This window comes from Oxyura jamaicensis, chromosome 2 (genome assembly GCF_011077185.1).
Source record: "Oxyura jamaicensis isolate SHBP4307 breed ruddy duck chromosome 2, BPBGC_Ojam_1.0, whole genome shotgun sequence".
NCBI lineage: Eukaryota > Metazoa > Chordata > Aves > Anseriformes > Anatidae > Oxyura > Oxyura jamaicensis.
In genome coordinates this window covers 63,875,641-63,887,992 of record NC_048894.1, presented here as the reverse complement: position 1 = coordinate 63,887,992, position 12,352 = coordinate 63,875,641, and the positions used below count along the sequence as shown (strand labels likewise).

The 12,352-nt window shown below is 41.0% G+C and overlaps 1 protein-coding gene across 3 annotated transcripts in view; it reads right to left on the bottom strand.

Annotated features, from left to right (window-relative positions):
- Window positions 1–1,319: 1,319 nt before the first annotated feature.
- The window catches only part of GFOD1 (glucose-fructose oxidoreductase domain containing 1), an 81,325-nt gene continuing 70,292 nt past the window's right edge, over window positions 1,320–12,352 (bottom strand). For all 3 annotated transcript variants that reach the window (XM_035317332.1, XM_035317331.1, XM_035317333.1), the window contains one exon: window positions 1,320–5,692. In XM_035317332.1, the coding sequence (XP_035173223.1) occupies window positions 4,773–5,692 (920 nt within the window). In that variant the 3' untranslated portion in view covers window positions 1,320–4,772. The remainder of the gene's footprint in view (window positions 5,693–12,352) is intronic.

Genomic DNA, 12,352 nt, shown 5'->3' with positions numbered 1-12,352 from the left:
ACTGCTTTCCTGAGTAATCCTGCCATTTCACAATTAGTCCTAAATACCCCGAGAGCACTACAGAGGTCAAACAGTCCAGTGTTGAGTTTCATACGTACTTAAAGGTACTTCACTAGGTCACTGGAGCATCAGGCCAATGTGTTGGGTATTTGCACAAAGCCCAAAATCTACTGGGTGCTTTTAAACCATTGTAAATACAGAACTTAACAGTGAAGAGACTTTGTAATTTGTGATACTTTACACTGAAGGTAATAGATAAAAGTCAAATCTAAAATTTCTCAGCAACAAGAAATTGTCATCAGCAATTTCTGAATCTCTGTGAAGACACAATACTATGTTTATCTTTACCAATGATTTTTTTTTATTTTTTTTTTTGGTAGTCATTTTCAGTTGTCTGGGTCTTTTCCCCTTTGTATGGCCACAGAAATAAACAAGGTAACACAGAATTGAATTGTCTTTGTGCTGTGACCACACAGAGCAGAAAAGCCTCCTTTTTTGAATGACTGAACTTCAAGGACAGCTGTTCACTCGTACAGTCACTGTGATTCAAAAGCTATCCAAAAGAAGGAAACACTAAGAACAAAGTGGAGAGTGCCTCTGATTGCCCTGTGTTGGCTGGGCAGGAATTTCTCATACTTTCAGCCAAAGCAAAGGATGAACTCTGCAGCAGTCCATCTTGAGCCTAAATTTGTCTGTGAAAGCCCTGATTCTCTGCCTTATAGGATGCATGGGTAAGGACCTATCATCTCTACTCGGTATTTTGCATCTACACAGCTTAAGTACTACTGATTTAAAACATGCAAGATATTAGATATAGGAAACCCTAAAGCTCTTGCAGAGTTCTTCATCTCCATGTGGAACTTGAACGAGGTCAGCACTGAGGATGTGCATGCATCTACCAAAAGCACAGGACAGATGCTGCTTTGCTAAGGGCAGGGCCCCTCCTGGGGCTCCCAAACACAGAGGTGGAGCGAGGCTGCTGCTCTTACCTTCAGGTGTAGCAGATCTCACCCTCTGCACTACCAGCACATTTTCCCCTTTGGCATGGGCATGTAGGTACCAGGCTGCAGGCACACCTTCCTTCCGCTCGTCGCTGCAACTACCATTCTCCCTGTTGCACCTGGAAGGGCTTCAGCTCTCCCCTGCTGTTGCACAGAGACACAGTGAAGGGCTGCCCTTCCCCTGCTGTGGAGCCCATACAATTCCCACTGAAAATAGGACATTGTCTCTCAGCTGACCATCCCAGCACTGGAAGAGACCCCTGCAGAGCAGCAGAGCACTTCACCCGGGCTCTCCCCTTTGGTTCTTTTTTTTTTTTTTCTTTGGCAACAGACCATTATGTTCAGTATATTATGTGCACAGGTAGATGGCAAAGGAAAGAGCAACAGGAGCCCTAGGAAAGAGGAATGCACATTTCTCATCTAGTGTATGAACATGCCCATTTGGAGGCTACTGTAAATTCCAGCAGTAGCCTCAGTTTGGCTATTAGGCCTGCACCAATTCTAGCAGCATTCATCTCAAATCTTGTGGCACAGCATTAAAAAACAGCATTAAAAGTGCAATTCCAAATATATGATCCCTGGTGCAGTACCGCTTTTGAGTTCAATCAAGTACATCTCTTTTAACTCCTGCTCAAATTCTTAAACCCAGCATGAACTCCAGAGGCTACTTAGGGCAATTCAATGTACTTTCAACTGTACCAGAAGAGCAGAGAATTTCATACTGCCAAGAAAGATCCCAGTCTGTAAAGTAACGTTTATTTTTAGAATAGTGATACTTGTTCTTCAAATAAACCAAGTCCTTGCTCCTCTTAGCCAGGTGGAAGTTTAGTATCTTTACAAGCGACACTATAGCACCTTCACCTAATCAAGAATGGAAAAACTGTCATACAATCCTGAACGTATTCGGTTACTGCTGCCGTCCCACTGAGGTAACAAGTTCACCTAAATCTAGCATAAGATTTATGCTGCTCGCAGAAGAGGAGGTCCCACCCTGCCCCTGCTCATCCTGGGAACAGCACTGTGGTCAAAGGGAGCTGTATAGGATTCGGTAAAGCCAGTACTAATACCAGCATCAGATGGCTATGTAAGCAAAGTGTTAAATATTATTTCTGCTAAGCAACAATATCTGCATTGGTAAATCTGTACAGAGGATGGATGATGTGTGTCACCTAAAGCTTTGGATCCGGGACAGAAAGGTCAAGCTCAGTAGTACTATCCCTGTTCTCTGCGTTTTGCCTGGATTCACTGCGGAGGGGTTGTCTATGATTCCAGCATATCTTCTTCCAGCTGGAATCACAAAACCCAGAAAGACACAGAAACAAAATGCAGATAGTTGTCCACATTTGTGAACCAAAACAAGGTGCAAAGAAATGAGCAGCAATTCCAGCACAATGGCCAAACCACTAAGAAGCAAGATTCACTTCATTTTGGTCCATGTTTAGTTCCCGTTTGGGATGATATTTATTTAACTAGACATACGTTTACTTATCCACCGGGCTTACAGTCATGATTTGAAATTGCCAGCATTTTCAATAAATGGCTTGTGCGTTACAATATAAAAACTCTCCCTTGATCCCTTTGGGGCTAATTCGATTTTTCAGGAGAGAAAGAGGATTTCTTGATTGAATTTGATCTCCTGTATTTTTCTGTGCATTTTTAAGAACTAGAACTGTACAGCATGGTATACCATGATAATTAATTGAAATTCTAGTTGGCACAGACACTACTACAGGAATTCTCAGAGAAGTCAATTCTAGGAAAAACATCCAAACTTGTCAAGAGCTGTTTCCAAGAAGGAACGATGAAAGCTTGCCCAAGGCCTTAGCAGGAACAGTGTGCCCCAGAGACAAATGCTACAACTAACAGAACAATATGGGTAGAAGCAATTCTCCGTTTGGTTGTGGTTTTGTTGTATCACATCATTTCTTCTTTCGTCATGTCCTTACACTTCAGGGATTATTTAATAAAAAGTCACACGTACACACCCTTTAAAAATTAAGCACACACTAATAATTTTGGGGTGGGATTCAGGTTTCCTAATTTGCAGCACTAAAAGTGGGAACAGGACAGGCAGGAGGATACAGCAATCAGAGGAAGTAATTTGAAGGAGCTCTTCAGAAGCCCTTAGTGCTCCTAAAAATAGTAAAACTGATAGTGCTTTTTTTTTAAAAAAAAAAAAATTATTCTGATTGTTCTCTTTCTAACCTAAAATGGCAACAGTGATCTAATGACCTTGAGACAGTCATAATTTCTCTTTTAATTTACTGTTCATCCAAATGTTTTCCTCTTTTCCCTAGTCAAATTAGCAAAAATAAAAAATACAAACTGAAAAGATTTTCATCAATTTTAAAATGATTTAATGCTATATGCTTTTTCTACTTCTTTCCTATCTGAAGACTTAGTGCTGTACACACATAAGCACAGGAGCAGCTTTATGCAGAACAGCAGTATCCCCATTTACTGGGATAATACATGTACCTTTCACTATATTCTTTTAAGAACTGAAAGAATATATTCTTTCATGACTGCAATCTAAAATATTAAAAAGAAGGACAGGACAAACCTATCAAAAAAGTTTGTCCATCCTTGCACTGATGACAGGGAACAATTACTACAGTACCAATAGCTAGCTACTTTAAGCAGGTAGAGAAGTGAGGTTCTTAAGTAATTTTTTCCCTAGAAATGACAAGAAATCTTTTCCCCTCCCCCCTTTTTTTTGACTCACACACACCACTTGGTGAACATGAAACCTTCTGGGTTGAGCTATGTGAAATTAATTGTTGGTATAAATGCCTTAAGTGAGAGTTCACAAAGATTTAAAATAACTGTCTAAGCATCAAATGGTTTTCTGATGGATTACTATTTTCTGTTTTCCACCTAATACCGAAATGCAAGATGAATTCACACAAAAGTGAGTCCCAGACACAGGAAATTGAGTGTAAACCTTCATAAGACTAGCCTGAGTTCAGCTGTATAATAAAACCCACCAGCACTACTGTTTCATGCCACCTGACATTCATGAAGGTTTTGCACAACCCATTTTCATCAGCAAATCTGTACAGCTAACGCTGCAGCTTCATGTGAGGTCACAAAAGACCCTCACTTCCTTAACACCAGGGCATATGCACTGTGGTTGAGGGCTGCTTTGTAAAAGCCACATATTTTTCTACTTAATTGTGCTTTAAAAGGAATTACAAAACAACTAACTAAACCAACACATAGAAGCTCCTAAAAAGCTGTATGAAAAGTGAGCTGCCAAGATTTTCTATATCACGCGACACTTTCACACCAACTCCCGCTACTCTGTGTGTTGGTCAGAGATGTAGTACAGCATGATGGTGTCAGCTGTCATGATAGGAACCATTCATGTCAGACAATACAGAAAATTTGATGACATGACAGTACCTTCACAGCCCTCTGGTACATCAGGAAAATCTAAAAGGACCTTCCCAACCTTTCACAGTAAACACAATTGAATAATCTAAAGCACCTGCAAGCAGGAGGTGAGTCCATGATTTATCTTTCCAATCAGCCAGCTAATACTGTTATTAAAACAGTTATGTCAGCTCTTAACTCTCCTATCCATTTTGGGCATTTTTTTCTTACCACTTTTGTATTTAGCCACCAACATGTTTAGCTGATCCAAACACCGTATTTCCTCCCCCCATATCCTCAGCTGTTTGCAAGATGCCCAAGCCCTTCACAAGGGCTGAGTTACCATTTCCTTTAAGAGCTGTCTGGTTCCTATCCTCTCCTAGGAGCTGAGGGGAGCTAGCAGTACACAGACATCCTGCTCTTCCGCATGGCTTCACTGATTAAGTATGCTGGGCTCAGTTCTGGCTCCTCGGTCATGATTGAAATGTTCTGCCACTCCCCCAACTGGTTTGACTTTTTAATGGTGTCCACCACACACAGGGCATACAGACAGTCGTCAAAGGTGGCAGCCATTGTGAGAGGCCTCCCGTCCCAGGTCCTCCTGTCATCCTGGTCCTCAAATGCCTGCCGGACAGCTTGAACCATCTTAATAGTGCCTTGGAGGTAAGGGGAAGGGATGTCACTGAATGCTTTCTCTGGAAGTAAGGAATTGCTGACTGGCGTGGAGTCCTTCAGCAGGAGCTCCTGTTGAGGAGAGCTGTTGCTCTGTCCATAGAGATCAGCACCTATTACAATCAGCCGGCCTGCCGAACCCACCACAATAATGTCTTGTTTGAACTCCCCAGGGACATTGAAGTTGAGCGTCACTGTGCAGCACACACCACCCTCCAGAACCATCTGAAATGTACAAAAGTCATCACTGGTGATCTGCCGTATCCCCTTGATGTGGTCCGTCTGCTTCACGAAGGTCTTGAGCAAGCCATGCACCTTCACAGCCTTCTGGCTGGTGAGGAAGGTCAGGAGGTCGATAATGTAGGTGCCAACTGAATGCAAACCTCCGCCTCCCATCAGGTCATCACAGCTCCAGTTGTACTTTTTGCCCAGCAGGCTTCCACTGTGAACCTGCACCTCGCACACCAGCAGCTCCCCCACATAACCCTCCTGGATCAGCTGCTTCATTTTCACAAAGGCAGGCAAGAAGCGCAAGACGTTCCCCATGATGCTCATGAGCTTTGGGTAATAATGAGCCGCAGTCATCATCCTAAAGGCATCCAGGGGAGTTGCTGTTCGGTCACAGATGACATTTTTTCCAATGCCTGAAAAACATTTACAAAAAAAGTCAACAACAAAAATATATTGATTGAGTAAACTCAGAGCATCACAGCTACTCCTAAAGACTAAGTCAAGGAGAAAGATCCTTGAAATAAAATACTTCAATATTGTGCTAAAGGCACAAAGATTCCCTCTGGCATACATGTAACAGTGTCTTTAGTACCAGAGTGAAAATGCATTCCTTTTTGTTCCTAAAATGCACTCCTGCCTAAAAATAGCTTGAAAGCAAGGGTCTGGACAGATAAGAAAGTAAGCTAAGATAAAGTGGACTACTACTCCACATTTGCCACCTTCTGGGAGCTGGCAGAAAACTAAATCCCTCAACTCTGCCATCTCACAGATGTCTCTTCTGTGATATCTTGCCTATGGGGGGTGCTTCCAGGAGCTGAATCTGAGCTTCAAATTCAAAACCCTGAGGCATACGAGTCACACAACCTCATGTCCATAGTAATTTAATGTAGGTACACTAAAAAGTCTGGGCTGGTCTTCTCAATGGTCTTGTTCCATCATACTTTCCATTCAGACTGCTTAAGATGCTCTCACTGGAGACAGGGAGAGGTACTGGACTTGTTGCATGATTTAAAATTTAAAACTTTCTTCTTACAAAATGCCTCACTATTCTGACAATGACAAGCATTTTTTTGAAGGAGTTCTGCTAAAATGTCATCAATGCATCCACAGTACATGGGAGAGACACAATTGCTTTAAAACAGGTCAAATGTATCTGTGACAATCTGTTCCCTCACAGAATTGCCCATATGGTGCACAGTGTTTACTGAAACTTGCACAGTGATCCTGTTTTATCTGACCATCAAGGTGTGCAGCTGAATGCAGTGCAGGCTGAGATGCCTAAATAATAGTTTTATTATTGATTTTTCTTTGTCAAATACTTTCATTCTGTACCCATACACACACATAGTGACAGAGAAGCAAAGTTAACAGCCAAAGGCCTATAGTAGTAACCAGCTTGCGGAGAGCAACATGGAATGTGACCAAGGACACATTACTTGCATCTTCCCAGGTTCAGTATTAATTGACCAGAGGCATCAGACCAGGGGCACCTGTCACCAGCATAAATGAGCAGTGACTTTATATAAAGCCTGTATTTTATTTAAAGTTTTTGACATGGCATAAAAGAAAAGTTTTAAAGTCTCCACTTGCCTTTATACTTGCATACATAGATCATTTTTTTGCTTAATGAGCAATATTATGTGAGCCATACAACACCCTACAGCATTAAATATGACCTTTGCCTTGGGAACCTGGGGCTATAGCTGGGCCTGGCATTTAGAAAGGCTGAATTTGGATCCTGTCTGCTGGAGTCCAGATTAATAAATCTGATAAATCACTAAACCTCTTTGTGTTTTGATTCCTTTTCCCTTAAGACAGAGGAGAAATTCCATTTTATTTAAAGCAATGTCATGAGGGTAAAATTTTTCATGTTTTGGAGCTGTTTGGATGAAGTCATATAAATACAGACAGATGGCAAGGATATGTCTGAGCCCACTTATATGAATATTTAAAGGACTGACTGCAAGAAGAATGGGGTCACAGTCCAAACATTCAATAACCAGCTTATCCACACTGCCTAATTCACAGGATTGTCTGCTGCTATTTGAGTAGCTGAAACTAGAGCGAGGGCTTTCACCACTGAAGTGGCAGTCACATCTAGTAACAGACAAAAAGGGAAAAATCTTCCTTCAACTTGCTTCTATTAACCTTCTACATAATCAGTTAAGTACAAAGATAATCACTGTCCTCTCATACTAGATAGCAATCCTCTACTCAATGGCCATGGTCTTTCTCACTTTTCTTTCTCATCTTTACAGACTACTATTTGTGACTGAGTTGATATTTTCAATCTTCTAGCACTCTTTTTCCTGCTCCTGAATAATATTTTTCTGCATGCCTTTGATATCAGAGACTGCATTCATCCACCTGCCCTATATTCCCCTGATAGCTCCAGCTATGCCGGGATACAGATCACTAATATAATAGTCTTCCTCAAGTTACACACTCTTTGCAGAGAGATTTTAGTCTGGCAAATTAGTTATCAAAATAAGAGAAATCTTAGGCAGTCAAAACTTGCCTACAGTCAAATCTTCCTGAAATAGCTACTTGTCCCCAGAGAACCCCACACCCTGCAGCATGATCTGACCTGTTCACCGCTGATCCACACATGCAACTTTCTGCTCCAGTTCAGTTTGTAACATACTACCTCTGAGATGTCTCTCACATCTCATCTGGGGTCTATGCAGGCACTCACCTCTCAAGATATGCAGCTCTACATGTGCATGTAAGAAAAAGGGTGTCCTTTCACTGGGCACTGGAGCCTGGGGACAACCTTTTCCTGTGTGCTCAGTATCATGCATAGTGGGGGCTTGGTCCGTGACTGGCAGGGAACACTTGGGGCTGTCATAATCTGAGTACCACATTATCATTATAAATATGAAAGAGAAGCTTATGGGATTTCACTTTCCTTATATTCAAGAAAAATTGCTGTTAGTATCAATGTAAGTCAGGCACACATGCAAAGAAAAGGGAAGAGCCCTAAATATTGCTATGGAGACACAGAAAATGTGGAGTTCTGTATTTACTCCTTCCACCATTTTTCAACCTTTTTGACATGGTTGAAATCTGTTAATTACAGCAAATCCAAAATGCAAATGTTCCTAGAGCCTGTGCATATGCTGATAATATATGCTGTGCTCTCATCCCTGTCAGGGATTTAAGCAGACTTTTTGCTTGGTGCCCAGAAAGCTTTTATACTCAATTAAAGCTTGTGCAAGGCTCTTTCAGCATGATGCTGTTCAGCACTTGAGCGTGTGCACACTACAAATCTTTGTCATCTCTGTAGCTGCAAATCTGAAAGCAGACACATTAGCTTTCTTGAAACATGGAGAGAAGATGAAAGGTTTGCTTAATTTAATTTACAGGAATACTGGCGTGTTTATGCAACTAGACTAAAAAACAAGATGACCAAATTGCCATCTTTTTTTGCTCTCCTCTCTGTGCTCCCTTCACAAAAAGAGATGGAGAAAAGGCACCTTCCATTTGAGCCACTCTAAAGCAGCCACATGCAGATCAGAGAGCAGCGTGAAAGGAAAATCACCCTTCTCAGTGCTGACAGCCTGGTGCAAATGTGTGATTCTGCCTGCAGGTTCTGCAGAAGCATTCCTGTGCAATTGACCTAGACACAATATCCAGTCCCATTCTCCTGGCCTAGCGTTGGGGTATAATCCTGGCCGCTTCTGGACAAGACTTCCTAAGAGAGGTGCAATTGCTACCAGCTGTCATTCTGTAAATATGTTTTGCCTTTTCAAATATATTTGACAATCACATTACAGCAGACAGAAAGAACTTCATCAGTTACATAAGAGCAGGGAAGTGCAGTCAGCTTGTTTCAGCAAGAAAGCACAATATATTTATCCATGGTGATAAGCAATAGAGTCAAATACATCTCATTGTATGAAATGATACACATCCCTTTCCTATGCATCAAGAAATACAGTCTGAGATGTGACAGTTCTCTATCAGGCAACTTCTGAGTTGATTTCTCAAGTTCTTAGGCTAACTGAAGAAGAAAAATAACCTAAGTAAATGTTATTCTTGTTGAGACCCTTCATCTCAGTCTCTCTGCTTGGCCATCCTTCAAAAAGGAGCATGCTTACCAGCTTATTTCAAATGGATGATTTTAAGCATTTGTATCGGATTATAGCATCTTCTTTAAAATGTTTTTGCTCGTTTGTTTTAATTGCATTCCGAATAGTGACAATGCACATTATTATTACTACAAAGTATTGATATTATTTCAATAAATAAATATGGACACATTTTTCTTCACAGATTTTGCCCATTGTAGATGCTGTTGCCTTCAGCTCCTATGCAGAATCAGAGGGAAAATCACTTTTGGCACTCAATTCTGTTCATAGCTTGTAAGACACAGTGCAGTGATATGTTATATTATTAGTACACTTATTATTAGCTGTAACCAGATCACAGTTTCAATTCCAATGCACTTTAACATGGTTTGCAAATACAAAACAGCATCACCTTACACATGAATGAGGAGTAACTCATTTACATTTTTCCAGCATTATACTATTGACCAATTAAGCTGAGATATACAGCTGCTTTTATAAATGTGCCCAACTTAGCAAACAAAAATTAGAAAACTTAGTTAAAAAGCTCTACTTTGCTGTAAATCAGTGGTTTTGGCCATATTGATTAAAGACCTTTCCTCGGGAAAACATCAAAAATCATTGTCAAAACCAATTACTTAAATCAAAAGACACTACTTTTCATTTAAATTGTTGATTTACAGCAATTTGCTCTTCTGCACAAATATACACATATTGTCAACTCTGTGGTTCTGCACGCAAACCATCTCAGAAGCCACATAAGGTGCCAGGAGCCAGTGCATGGAGCCTGCACAAACATCAAATTGATGTTTGATACAAGCTGAGCATCAATTGAGCTGTGTATTTTGCATATTCCCACACAGGACAGAGATCTGTTTGCAATTCTAGTCATGCTAGTGTACTGTGCTACTGCAGCCCCCTTAGATACTGAGAGAATGCCTTTCCATTTCTATCTTGCATAAAAATTAAAATAAATTCTGGCATATACCTACATACAAAAACATACAGAACTGAATTTCCCCTAGATAGGTTTTTTCAGAAAACCATTTAAATCATTCCCTTCTTTTCTTTCAAATTTGCAAATACAACATTTGACAGCTATAATTTAGCCAGGACCTCAAAAATCCTTCTCAGCTATCTACACTGACTCATGAAAATACTTGAAAACTCTAAATAAAAGCAGGGGTTGTTAGTGAATAAATTCTCTTTCCCTCCCAAATCCATCACAACCTAAGACACCCAGCAGACAGGGGAAGTGACCTGAGCTGCAACTGCCCTGAACTGTTACCCCCAGAACTGAAAGCAGATGAGAGCTGGTTATTTTTGCTGTTATAGACCTGTCTTCAACACAACCTCAGAACCATGCTCCCTTTCATCTGACGCCAGAACAAACCAGTTCAGTACCAGTTTGTATTTCTAGCACAGGTGTATCAGAGAGACACACAACGTTCAGACTGCCTCTTGGAAATTGTATGCAAATACAGCATTTGGAAGCTGTGGCTTTTACAGCAACTCTTCATTTACTGTAAGTTTTGATATCAGGGCAGGCTCTTCAGTCTCTGAGATACAGTAATCATGCAGTCAGTTTAACATGTTACATGCACACTAAACCATAAACTACTACATTAGCACTGATCAAACTTGATTTTCTGATGTGCTCTTCAACCACTGCAATGCTACTTGGTGAGCATTACCCCCTCTTAAATACAAATCTGCAAACTGCCCAGTGCCAGTGCTCTTTCCCCACTGAGCTGCAGATGCCGGCCATAAGGACACTTTAGCCCCTGTTGGAAGTTTCTGGAGTCAGTCCAGATGGGCTGCAGGGGATGCAGCAGATTCAAGCAGGAATGGGAACAGAAGGAAGGATGCTACAAGGTGTAAAGAAGGATGCTGGAAGGGGATGGGAGAGGTTGCAGCCAACAGAGCAGAGGAGTTCCGGCCACTCCAGGCACACAGCATGCCTGAGTGGTATCAGCAACATTCCTGGTCATCAGTGGTGCATCCTAAAAGACAATGCTCATGAGAGTCCTGGTAGCATCTTTTTTGCAGAAAAAATAACAGTGGAGCAGGAAGGAGGAGACTGCAGAGAAAACAAGAACCCTTCTGGACAGGAGGAAGGGATGATGACTAAAAAGCTATCAACATTACAACGCTGATACATGTGCTAGTTAAACTATTGACCAAAAAGTGCATCAGACTAGGGGAATACAATATTGGGACTGGTTGTTCTATGGGGCTGAGACTCTTTTCTGATGTACTAAATGTGGGGATGAATGAATCACATACTGTAAAGTGATGAAAAGCTTTTGAATCCCTCAGAAAATGGTATAAATAAATGTGGGCATGTACATTTCTAGCAGGAGCAGTGGAGAAACTACTAGACTGCTGATTTCCCTTTATAATGAGGAGTGCATTCTAGGCCTCCTCATGAAAACAATCAGGCAAGGCTACTACACAGGTAATTCAAATGCCTTTTCACATAGGACAAGGATTTTTTCTTACATATATAGGTGTCTCTGTTCCTATTAGATGCTGCCACTGTCGATATTGTGATACAGTAAGAATTACAGTGACAATAATAACAATGGTTGTATTTATCATATTCAGTGCACCATCTGTCACCCAGTTCCTTAAATGGCTCAGAAAAAAAAACACATTTATTTCAATCAATAGATCTGCCAGGGGAAAATTGATGGCAAGACAATGTCTCTTTGAGGAAACCTTATTTAAGTAAACTTTTGACAAGGAGATAAATCTGGTTGATGAATGCCTAAGACTGGCATTAGTCACAGCTCTAATATCGGCTAGCTAAGACAGTCTTTGTTAATCACAGATATGTACAGCTGCTGCAAAAAATTCAAGTTGCTACAGCATAATGAGCTCATGAACTGATTCATATTAACAGGGCATGTGTGTATTCCTCATCTGTGGTAAGTGTGAGGTAAAATAACAGCAACTTAAGGAACATATTTTACTTTGCAAGTGAAACAGGCTGCGAAGGCA